Raw genomic sequence first — 12,447 nt, 5'->3', positions numbered from 1 at the left:
GGGTGGCGCCATTGGTAAGGCGCCCGCGACTGCTTAACGGCAGCTGCGTGGTCCTAGGGTAGTCGTCAGTCTGCGGTTGCTTAGCTAGAGTGGGGTTGTCGCTTCGTGAGTTGCTGGTCTTAGGTGTTGCCCTTTGTGGTTGTGTTGCCTCATGTTGTTGGTGTTTGTTGTATGGTTTTCGCCCGGTTTCTTCCATTAATAAACCGGGCACTTCCTTCTTAATAAATGGTTGGGGCAAAGCTTTTGCCCCACAGTTCAAAAAAAAAAAAAAAAGCCGGGATGAGCGTAGTTACAAACGTCAACTACTTTGGTGCGGGCGGGTTGCAACTTCAAGGTGCTAGTTGCAAACGTCGACTACTTTGATACAGGACTTCAGGTACTGATTGACGCGTCATGGGACTGCAATTTTGTGTTTCTGCAGAAACAAGAATACGCCTCATGTGTCCTCTGCACAACGGCTAAAAACAAGGGAAAACACAGGTTTCAGACAGTGCTGAGTAAGCCCACCCACCCATCCCCAATCGTCACAAACAATGTGAGCGAATTCATAGAACACATTATTGTGTCTTGTAATAACAAAGTTGAGCTGTCTTTCGTTAAAACATAACGAATGCAGTGCACAGTTGCGCAATCCAAACCAAGAACAATCATTCATTCAGGCATGCAGTACAGGATGAACAAAGATTGTCAGAGTTCAAAAAATTGCAACAAGAAAGAAGGTTCAGTTTTTACATAACTGTATGCATATATATACGAGACAATCGGTCCAAAACCACAATACAATCAGTCTTATCACTATAAATTAGAACTACAATATACAATAGAGCTATCACTACATTGGTTATACAGATTCAATGGCTATGAATTCTAATATGAGTGGCAGAGGACCCAACTTCTACACTATGTGTCGACATATCTAGGTCTCCTCTCCAGCTGTGGCATCGCAGCTTCATCCCTCATTCCTTCACTCAGCAGCTCCTCCCAGAAGTCGTCAGTCAGCTCTGTCTCACCACTGACCTGATCCCGACCACCTCTGTCATCCCTCATGCCCTTCCTCATCCCCTGAATGTTCATTGCTAAATTCTCCAGCTCAGAGTGTCCAGGCTGATTTAGCTCGGAAAATTCTTTTTCATCAAACAGGAATGTCGACTCGAGTTGCTCACTCTGACTCGCCTCCCCAGGGCCAAGGAAAGGCACTATGTCGATGGACCTCCTCCTCTTTTTTGAGTACGCGTCCTCGAGGTCCTTCAGTATATCTTTTTGCTGGATCAACTGGAGAAAGAAGTCAGGATTCTGCATTGCTCTTGCCAGGAAACCCATCACCTGGAGCTGCTTCTGCTCAACGAGGTGTAGCCTCTCTTCCATGGCTTGCATGTCAGCTTTCGAGTTCTGCTGCTCTTGCCTAAGTTTTACCACCTCTGCAAGTAAAGCGTTTTTGTCACGCTTTAGCATTTCGATTTCCCCCTCGAATCCGAACTGGCCGACCTCAAGGCAGGAGCCAAGGGCCTGCTGCTGTGATGACGGGAGATAAGACAAGGGTCTCCTTCTCTTTATCATCTTTAGAAGCTGTCTCTGGCCCCTAAGGAAACCCTCATTTGCAAATTCCCATCTGTCTGGGTCAATCTTTCTAAAGCCCTGCAAATTGCAATGTAAGTAATATAGCCACAATAATTTCAAACTAAAACACACAAGAATGATAGCAGTTGCCTAATGTTCAGAAGCCACTGACAGCAAACCTCAACTAACATGGCATACTTGACAAATAGAGAAGGTAGGTTTCACGTAGTTTTATGTCAAAATTTATAAGCAGTGGAAGAATATGTAGTATATACTATATTGCTTGATGGTGATCAAAGGAGTCTTCTAGAACAAATTGGCAGGTTCTTGTAGCTTCATCCGAAGTCTTGATCCATCTAGCTACACAATAAGAAGTTGAAGAAACAGCATGTCAGAAAGTAAATGTTTGTCGAGGAGATGCAAGGCTATTCAGTATCCCAGCATCTCCAGATTCTGAATTATTAAATAACATTTCAGGAACTAAGGCTTATGCACATGCCTCTGGCAAAGGATTGGCACAACCTCTTGTTTTCCTTCGAAACCAGAGTTCGACTGGACTCCTTTGATCTAGAAGGAATAGGAAGTAATATACTATACCAAGGCTTAAGCATACAGTGGCAGAGATTTGAAGAGTTCTCGCTATCCTAGTACAAGTACCATGGCTATTGCAGTATGTTCAAGAGTTCTGGTTATTCTCATCATTCAAACCAGGGCAGAGAACAAAGAATTCTGGTTTGTAATTTCTTTGCTAATTTAATCATACATATACAAATTCACACAAAACGAAGAGAATCACAGTACCACCGTTTGTTGACATATAGAAGCGCTTACTACTAAAGCAAAGAACAGCTGCATAAAGCTCTCTCTTCAACATATGAAATGATACTCATGGTGAGCACGATAGTCATCAACTCATCATAAAAATAAGAATTATCTGGTAGATGTTTGCTTTGATATTCCATGATTGCATCACTTGTCAGGTCATTCAGAAACTGAAACAGTATAAGCAATTTGACAACTTGCTCAAGCAATTCAGCTAAACCAGAAAGACGAATTGCTACAAGTAGGTGTGGTTCTTTCAGAGGTATCTAGACTGACCGCCTCTTCATTGCACAATGCAAACTATACAAGACATAAATTGGCAAATCAGGTGCAGATTAACTGAACAAGTGAACAAGCAAGTGAATAACACAAGCCAAGCAGCAGAGTAGCTGAGAGGCCAGGAGCAGAGATACTCACGTAAGTGTTGAGCTGGCGGACGAAGCTGGCGAAGTTGTTGTGCTTGAAGAAGCGCGGGAGCAGGACGGCGGCGAAGGTGTGGGGGTCCCAGACGACGAAGCTGTTCCCGGCGCGGCCCCAGGAGACGACGCCGTCGGTGGCCGGGTCGGCCACCAGGTCGAACGTCTTGGTCAGGAACGGCGGCGGCCCCGTCTCGTGCAGCCCCTCCATCGGCCGCGGCGCCAGTCCATGCTCGTCCTCCTCCGGCGACGGCGGCCACTCCTCCTTCACCCTCCCCGGCAGCACTCGGTCCATCTTGGGCGGATCAGTCAACCGAAGGCGACGATGGGATCTTCGTGTAGCCGGGAACCAGCCAAAGGAACTCTGCTATGATCGATGAATCGCTCTTGGAAACGGAACAATCCAGCGCGGGAATTACAGGAATGCAAGAACAGCGCAGTCAGAAGCTAGCGTCGCGGCTCGTTTCCTTCCGCGGGAAAATGGCCGGCGCTCGCTAATAAATACTCCCGACGGACAGGCGAGCGCGACTGGTCGGGAGTGGGGGACCGAAGGTTCTAGGCCGCGCGGCGCGTTCCTGGCCGGCCGGCCGGCCCCTGGCCGGAAGCTTCTGGATGCCGGAGCCGGGTGCGGCTAGCGCAGGGGGTTTGGGTTGGTGAGAGTGTGGCTGAGGTTCGCGCGACCGGCGCAAGTGGGCAAGGCGGCGAATCGGCGGTCGACAGGCGAGCAGGGAGGGGGTACGACGGCGACAAATTTTCCGCCATTTTTCTTCCGTCTTCATTTCTTGCCAACCTCGTGATTGGCTGAGCCGCCGATTCTGATACCGTCCTGAACACGAAAGTTTGAGTTGTTCCCTTTTTTTCCCGGCCTTTTTCGTGGATTCTCTGGAAAAGCAAAAATGTTATCGTCAAGTGTCGGTACTCGAAATGAATCCCGGCAATTTTGTCTCTTCTGCATTCTTCACATCATCACTTCATAACGGATGTAGTGCACACATAATAAGAGAGAAGCAATGGAAATAAATAGATTCTGATGCTCCAATGTTGATGCCAGATGATCACTTCATAATGGATTAGTGCACACATAATAAGCAATTGAAATAAAGAGATTCCGATGCTCCACTGTTGATGGTTTATTGGCAGCTGTCCCTGCCTCATGAAACCAACGGTGCAAACATCAAGCATGGCTGTAGAATGACATGAACGTGCTTTGGTTTATTAGCACACGATTTTCTAGCAGTTTCCTGGTCCGTACAACCCACAGAGCCAGGAGTGTTCATCCACGTGAACAACTTTTCGTTTAGGTATCTATTGTAGGCAGGATGAGCAGAATTTTTGCAAATATTTAGTCCGTGTCATAAGGTGCTCTGAATACGACAGGGGCACTCCGTCATTAATAACACAAGCTCATCAGGTATTCAGGTGAACCACGGAACACAATGAGGAGGAAGTGAATACAACCATCATTCCAGTAAACATTATGCAGAAACATTTTTCAGAGATCAAAACGGGTTTTCAATCCATTATATCCATATAAGTACAATGATCAACATTACACCACTGCTGACACTGGACTGTGGGGATATTATTATTATACTACAAACAAGTTTCCATGGATGATTTTAAGCAGGTCTTGTGCAAACTACTGCTGACTGATACAGGATGGTGGTAGGAGTACACAATGCACCGGCCGTTGGCACATCTTATTCGGAATTTCATGGAGGTGTTATACATACAGGGAACTCACTCAGCCTAACATTATAGGTCCCATCAACGAGCTTCCACAGTTTGATTCCCACCTCTGTTGATGATCTTGTCGACATACTCCTTTCTGAAATCATGGCACAGTTCATGAGTAAGAAACGGCAGAGGAATGTATTAAGAGAACAATACATAGACTTCATGTAAGTACCTAGCTGGGAGATGGTCATGGGGGCGATTGTACGGTGTCCAGACAGGCTCTCCCACAAAGAGCCGCATTGCCTGCATAACATTGTAAGAAAATATAAGCTTGGTGGAATTGCTTTACTTCAAAACTTCAATATGTGTGTTGCTCTATTTGCCAAAAAAAAAATGTTGTGATGCTTTTAGGTTTATTAAGTGCTCTGGTGGAAGTTGGTTTCAAAGCAACTAGAATCTAGCTTGGTAGAGTTGCAGGTTTAGCTCGGTGCTGCTTTTGTTCTATGTTAAGGTGCTCAAACTGTCAGGCTTGGTGGACAGTCTGCAGTTTTTAGCAATTTCATGTAGTTTCTTTCTCTTTTCTCAATTCTTTTTCTGTTTCTTTGGCCCTGGGGCGTTGCAACTTGCAACAAACAAGCCTCTGTTCCTTTATCTCTGATAGTGGAACCTGGGGCAATTATGCACATACCAAACTACCAAACTTAGGCTTGGCAAATTGAGGTTCTGAACCGAACACCCTCTAGATGATCAACAAAGGGACATGGGTGATTACTGGACTTTACAAACACAGTGCACGACACACAGCAAATGTTGCCGCAAAAAGACAACTGGTTATTCAGAATTATGTTCCGTGAGCCTAAAGATAGGTAGCACTGTTGTCAAATGCAAATAATTTAAGCTAATACCAATTCATTTACACAAACACAAGTAAACTAGAGGCAACTTGACAAAAGAACACAGAGTAGTCATTTTAATTGATTAAGAGTATAAATAGCTTTAAGAAGACAAACAATCATGGTGAGACCAATGGAAGGAAGTAAAAGATACCTTGATGTAGTTGTCACTATCCAATGTAAAGCGGTGATACATTCCTGCAGGCAAAACAATCATGCCCCCCTTCTTCACTGCTACACGGATCCACTGTTCGTTTTCATCCCTCACATCAAAGTAACCTTGGCAACAAAAGAAAAACAAATAGGTAAAGCAGGTCCAAAGAATGCAACCATGATTATTTCTGGAAACAAAACACTATATAGCTCAAGAAAGCATAAATAAGGCACATACCACTGCCCTCAAGACAATAGCGTATCTCTTCATCAGTATGTAAGTGCTCTTCGAAGAAATTCTTTATCTTGACCTCATAGTTTGGCAACTTCTCGGGACACACATCACAAATGTCCTGCAAGAGATAACAACATGTGTGTCACAATTATTTGGTCCTAGTACTTGCATAAATTTTTAAGCTTGCCAGTCAAATTGGGAACAAAAAACAGCAAGTAGTCAAAAAAGATCAATGACTGACCACATAAGAATATCCCCTGGCCTCACGAATTTTCTTGAGATTCTCATCTTTCTCCCAGTCATCAGCATTCAGGCGCCAGCTTACTACACCCAACTCTGGGTATTTGCAAATGCGCAAATTTTAGCATCCGGCAGGTTTATGAGAACTACTTTTACCACAGATCAAACACAAACTGCAGCGAATGGTTTCAGCAGGAACGGACAGACCTGAAAGTTTGTTGAGAGGAATGAACTCTTTGGGCTCACGGTGATGAGGAAGCCTCTGGTCTTCTTCACTGTCATCCATGTACCATGCTTCGATAACCTCTTCCTTGCCATCCTAAGTTAGTAATGGCCATGCAAAAGATAAGGTATTATAATTATGCAGGAAGTAAATTTAACTCAGTACAGAAAAATGATAACATGAATTAGTTGTAAACATCTGCAATAATTTACATGGGCTTTCCCACTGGCGGAGCTACATGAGGGCCGAACTGGGCCACGGCCCGCCCAAGATTTTTCAAAAAAGGCCTCTATACCTATGTATTGTTGGCCCAATTTGGTAGAACTGGTACAGCCAAGCACCCAAGGCACCTAGGGACCAATCATCAAACAATTCCGGCAGCCTCGCGCAGCTATTCTGGTTCTGGCCGAGCCATGCCTGCAATTGCACACCATTCCCAGCTATCTTGTGTAGTGAGGCAAAAGCCCAATAAGAAAATGGTCCAAGTAGACCCAATCTTTGGCTGCTTCGTTGGTTGTCCGTGCTAGACGTACTCTTACGGAAACTCAATATTTAGTACTCGGTAGGACATATATCATCGCTAGTCTAGTATATATTTTTATTCAAATTTCCTCAAATTATTATTTTTGACCCAAAAAATCTCCAAATTCTTAGTTATTCAATTAATTTTTTCTCTATTTTTGGCCCGCCCAACTTTTCCGTTGTAGCTCCGCCACTGGGCTTTCCTTACTAATCCTAGTCATAAAAAGTCTACAGATCATAAATACATACGAACGTAATACAAGCTTCCAATTTGGAGCAGAAAATTAATACATGAATAGATATGGAGGATTTGGCACTTGGTATAAGGCAACGTTCTAAAAAACCACGGGATTTACTTCTCTTCTGAAAAGTGAATGTGCAGCAGCAGACCACCTCATCCATGCATGGAATTTCTCATGACAGTGGCCGGCTTAGTTGCAAAATCATTGCATTTCACTGTGCGGTAGACAGATTGGCAAGCTCTATCCTACCCAAAACTCAAACAAACAAACAAAAAGCAACTCCCTCTGTTTCATACTACCTTCATTCCGTAATACAAGGCATATATTTTTAGTCAAAAGTCAATGTCTTGTAAGTTTGACCATTTTTATCGATAAAATATAAGCTTCTACGATATTGAATAAATACACTACGATAATATGCTATACAACGAATCTATTGATATTAATTTGGTATTTTAGATGTTTTTATCCATGTCTATATGATTGGTCAACCTTATAAGACATTGACTTTTAAAATTAAAATATATGTCCTGTTTTACGGAACGGAAGGAGTAAAACGTCTTATAATATGTAACATAGAAGTAGTATATAACAAGTGGATGTAAGGGAAATGTCGAAACCAGTAATCCCATAGTTGTTGTCTCAAACCTCATCAAGCAAACCCAGTTCCAAGAAGTTTGGAGAGGAGCCCCTATTCTATTGTCAGCAGATAAAGGGTGTAAAGATATGTGTATGACGGTGATAAGTCGCAACCTTTCTGCAATAAACAACTAGTACTAAAATCAATGGGCATTCTGGCCCATGAAAAGTACGACTAACTACAACTGAAAATTTACATTTATATTTCTACAGATTTTCCCATCTCAATATGTTCATCAGTTGGGTTGCTATAATCCAACAGGACGAGACAAGGTAAAGATCAACCCTGATGCCACACATCCGAATCTCCAGACTTTGGCGTGCTCCGAATCTGAGCCACTAAATGGGTCGATGAAAGAGCATATATCTAATCTAATCTGAAGATTCAGAGTTTCCGCCTCAGAATTGGACGGATGAAATCCCAGTCCCATCTTTATGCGCTCAATTTTGTGCACCCTTCAATCGCCTATTCCTACCGGGTGCTTGAGCGAGCCGGAGCAATACAGATCAACAAAATTTTGACTAAAGAATCTTTCTGGTCACAACAATCCCCCTAAATCTCAGGTCGGAAACAGGAACAGTGAATAGGATTGGGGAGGAGAGATCCCCGTACCTGGAAATCGTTCTCCATGTCCGCAGCCTCTGGCGGTCTCGCGCGCTGCTCTCTGTCTTCCTCCTCGCTCTCGACCGAACCCTCGAGAAAGCCTGATGAAGCTGGACGGAAACAAGGAGAGGTGGGGGTTTTCTTACGAGCTGCTTCGGCTTAACGCCAACCGATGCTTTTTGCGGATAGACCCTGATATTATTCTTGTGTAAAATATAGGCCCCTCTTTGTGAAGAAACGCGAGGCGCTGCATGAAACATGATGGCATATGCCATGACGAACTGGCGATTTGTGTTGACCTGTAATGCAATTGCAAGTGATGGCATGGAAAGCTGGATGCATGCATGAACACCGTGTTGCATGCCTCCATGTGGACCATGTTTTATGCTAGCTAATGACTCATTTGTTCTTTTCTTGCCGTTTGTAATTAGTTTAAGTGAATAACTTTAATTTTTTACTGGAAATTGGTAATATATACATGCTTTTCTATTAAGGAAAAAAATAGAAGAACAATTTTTATGTTACTACAGGTGTTTTCTCGAGAGGAAAGAATGGCATGGTTAATAGCATACAGCTACCACAATTCTCGACGAAATTTACAGTTTCATACCAATTTATGGTTTGCGACCGAAATCTACCACTCTACAACAAGCTCTTTGCCATTCATGCCATTCACGCAAATGACTGATTGAGCTTGAAACTGGTAGCGGAACCCATTTGTCAGCGCTAGCACTGAGGTGGTACCATACATGGATCATTTGCTAAGGTGAAAACGGCCCGACAACGAAACTTGAAAAATGGTTTCACATGTTAAAAATGTCCTGTTTTAAGAAATTGCCCATGATATAAAAATGGTTTAATTCGAGAAATATTTCACCAGATTAAATGGTTCTACGCGTGAAAAATGTTTCAAATACAAAAGTGATTTAAAATTCAAAAAATGGGTCACCAAGTAAAAAAAATGGTTAAACTCAAAAAATTATCCATATTCAAAAAACACTGATCGTGATTTAATAATGATTCAAATTTTAAAAATGGTTCATCAGGTAAAAAAGATTCTAAATTAAAAAATGCTCATAAATTTTCATAAAAAATCATTTTTCGAGTAGAGAAAAAATGAATAAAAACAGAAAGAAAAACAAAAGAGGAAAAACAAAACGAAGAAGAATAGCGGATAAGGGGGGAAATTACCTGGGCCACTGCCCACGTTTCGCTATTTCCGTTTATGTTCTGCTCCAGCGCACCACGCCATCCATGTTACAGTACAATATTTGAACCCAACAGGCCGAACAAAGCGTACAAAAGTCCACTTACCGTCCCACCAGCCGGCCATAACGGGCCTTTTGCCAGACGGCCTTTTGCCTTACGCTCTTTACTTTTACTCGCTTCATGTTCAATACAAGTTTGGACCGGATAACTGGGCCAACAGAGAATCAGCACCGTTGCGGGTTTTTTTCATCTACCTTGTAACTTATTCGAAGAAATTTCTCGAGCAAAGCAAAACGAAGGGAGAAAAAAAACTTAACTGAAACCTTTGTTTGCAGGCACGAATCACGTCCAAACAGCCAGTGAATTTTTTTTTTAGGGTTCACCGGGGGGAGCAAAAGGCTCCCACCTGAATAATTTTGTATTCCTTCAGTTTATCAGAAGATCGGGCGAAGGCCCCAGTTTGAGCAGCAGTACATGGGGGAAGAGGGAGACATCTCCCAATGCCAAGGGGGAGAGCTCAAAACACACACACCGGGGTTAACTATGGTCACTCGGGGAGGAGGAAAGTGAGCCAGAGATCGACGTCGTCACGGCAAGCAGACGGCAGTCGCGCACGCCACAGCACGGCATCATCCCGGCATCTTTTGAGGATAAGGCGAAGGGACGGCGCCAGCCCGTTGAAGACCACATCGTTTATGTGTTTCCACAGCTGCCACACGCAGAGGAGGCGTAGCGTCGACGCCGTCCGGGGGTGCACAGCTGCAGGCAGCACACAGGTGCCAGCAGCAGAGGCATCAAGAGCAGGATCGGGAGCCACACCAATGGCGGACCAGAAGCTCTGGGCGAAGGGGCAGCCGAAGAAGATGTGACCAGCCGTTTCTGTCGAGGCAGGGCAGATGAGGCAGCCGCTGTCGGCGAGAGCAATGATCCCTTTCCGCAGGAGGTTTGCCCTGCATTGGATCCGACTCTTGACCAGCAGCCACCCGAAGAATTTGACCTTGGAGGGAGCATAGTTGCGCCACACGAAATCATGGTGCTCATCCAGCACGCCACCGTAGTTGCACAGGCGGTAGAGCGAGGCCGTGCGGAGACGCCCACCAGCGCGGCCGCACAGGGGGAGTTTGCGCGCGTCCATGCCCTCGGACAGGTGGGTAGCGGCGCAGACGCGCTCCAAATCTTCCTTCTGGCGGGCGGCGACGGAGGACAGCCTAGGAGTGAGGATGGGGGCGAGCCCACCAAAGACCACTTGGCGGACAGAGGCACCGCGGATGGTGCAATGGGAGAACAGCTCCGGGTAAGTCACAGCGAGGGGGCCGGCCGGAAGCCACCGGTCGAGCCAGAAAGCCACCCTCCGCCCGTCTCCCAGGGACACTCGAGAAATGCTACGGTAGAGGGGCAGCAGGCACTGCAGCGAGGACCAATGTGCCCCACAAAGAGGCAGCGCAGCGCCGGACATGTCGAGAGGGGCGCCGTCCAGAGAGTCCCAAACCCACCTAGGCCAAGACTCAGCGGGGGCGCAGTGGAGACGATGGAGCAGCTTGACGAGGAGGCACGTGTTCTGGGTGGCGATGCAGCGCACGCCGAGGCCGCCCTCCTCCTTCGGGCGGCAGACCTGCTCCCAGGCAACGAGGCACTGTGCGCCGGAGACTTTGTCGGTTGCAGCCCACAGGAAAGCACGACGCAGGCGGTCGAGAGCCGCGAGCACACCGGGAGGTAGCTCGAGAGCACCCATGGCGAAGGTGGGGAGGGCGTCGAGGACGGCGTTGAGCAACACCAGCCTACCGCCGGCGGAGAGAAGGAGAGCGCGCCAGCCGGACAAGTATTTGTCCACCTTTGCGATCAAAGGGGTGAACGCCGCGAGCCGGAGTTTCTCAGCATACAGCGGCAACCCGAAGTAGGTTTGAGGGAATCCTTCGACGCGGCAGCGCAGCTCATCTTGGATTTGGCGGAGCACGTCAGGTTGGACGTGCATTGGCACCAACGGGCTCTTGCTGTAGTTTATCGCCAGCCCCGTGGCGCGCTCGAACTGTCCAAGCAACGAGCGGAGACGCCTCGCCGCGCCAATGTCGGCCCGGAAGATCAGGAGGGTGTCGTCCGCGTACTGGAGCACGAGGCAGGCACCACCATCCACCAGCGGGTGCTGGAGGACAGTGTCGCGACGGATCAGGCGCTGCAGCACGTCGGCGATGATGAGGAAGAGGTAGGGGGACAGGGGGTCCCCTTGGCGTAGCCCACGGACGCACCGAATCCACCGCCCAGGCACGCCATTGAGGAGCACGGCGGAGCGCGAGGAGGTGAAGATGTCGTCGAGCCAGTCGCACTAGATGGACGGGAAACCCCTCGCCAGCATCACCGCCCATAGACTGGACCAGCTCACGGAGTCGAAGGCTTTGGCGAAGTCAAGCTTGAGGACGACGACTGGAGCTTTCCGGCGGTAGCAGGTTTGGACCAGCTCGGTGGCGAGGACGAAAGTCTCCGAGATGCTCCGACCGGCGAGGAAGCCAGTTTGATCCGTGTCGATGAGCTCGCCGATCTGACGCTGGAGACGGAAGGTCAGCGCCTTGCAGAGAATCTTGACGGAGCTGTTTTGGAGGGACACCGGCCGGAAGGCGCTTGGCGCGAGCACACCGGCGGCCTTGAGCAGCAGCACCACATGAGCCCTGTTGATTCTCTCCAAATCGACCGAGCAGGAGCGGAATTTTTCAAACAGCCAGTGAATGAAGAGAAGAAGAAAACTGATATCATTTACTCCGGTGAAACTAAGCTTAGCGATGAAGCAATTTGAGTCGTGGCTAGCATTACTGAAGGTACACACAGGCTGGAAAGCTACCGAACCGCGTACGTGTGCGTGTATGTCTAGCGGTCGTACCCCAGGCAAGAGGCACACAATCTTGGTCCGCCCTTTCACGCGCGCGTCGATCACCCAGCTGCTAGTCTCTGCCTTCCCAAACAGCAAGTACAGAGCTAGCAACGGTAGCTAACAGAGCGCAGGCTGGTGGTTAGATCGATTCTTCA

At 46.9% G+C, this 12,447-nt stretch overlaps 2 protein-coding genes across 2 annotated transcripts; both read right to left on the bottom strand.

Moving 5' to 3' along the window:
* Nucleotides 1-696: 696 nt before the first annotated feature.
* LOC124701517 (heat stress transcription factor A-2d-like) lies at nucleotides 697-3,152 on the bottom strand. The gene is made up of 3 exons (XM_047233595.1): nucleotides 2,793-3,152; nucleotides 2,337-2,383; nucleotides 697-1,635 (listed from the first exon to the last, which is right to left on the bottom strand). The coding sequence occupies exons 1-3, from the start codon at nucleotides 3,088-3,090 to the stop codon at nucleotides 901-903; spliced, it is 1,080 nt and encodes a 359-aa protein (XP_047089551.1). The 5' UTR covers nucleotides 3,091-3,152; the 3' UTR covers nucleotides 697-900.
* Nucleotides 3,153-4,292: 1,140 nt separating this feature from the next.
* Nucleotides 4,293-6,312, bottom strand: LOC124701516 (1,2-dihydroxy-3-keto-5-methylthiopentene dioxygenase 2-like). Its single transcript, XM_047233594.1, has 6 exons — nucleotides 6,201-6,312; nucleotides 5,995-6,089; nucleotides 5,757-5,871; nucleotides 5,520-5,644; nucleotides 4,705-4,775; nucleotides 4,293-4,623 (listed from the first exon to the last, which is right to left on the bottom strand). Exons 1-6 carry the CDS (start codon nucleotides 6,277-6,279, stop codon nucleotides 4,563-4,565), a joined length of 546 nt encoding a protein of 181 aa, XP_047089550.1. The 5' UTR covers nucleotides 6,280-6,312; the 3' UTR covers nucleotides 4,293-4,562.
* Between the last annotated feature and the right edge of the window lie 6,135 nt (nucleotides 6,313-12,447).

The sequence above is a fragment of the Lolium rigidum genome, chromosome 3 (genome assembly GCF_022539505.1).
Source record: "Lolium rigidum isolate FL_2022 chromosome 3, APGP_CSIRO_Lrig_0.1, whole genome shotgun sequence".
NCBI classification, from domain to species: Eukaryota; Viridiplantae; Streptophyta; class Magnoliopsida; order Poales; family Poaceae; genus Lolium; species Lolium rigidum.
The sequence above is the reverse complement of the archived record's forward strand: the minus strand, read 5'-3'. Positions and strand labels throughout refer to the sequence as shown.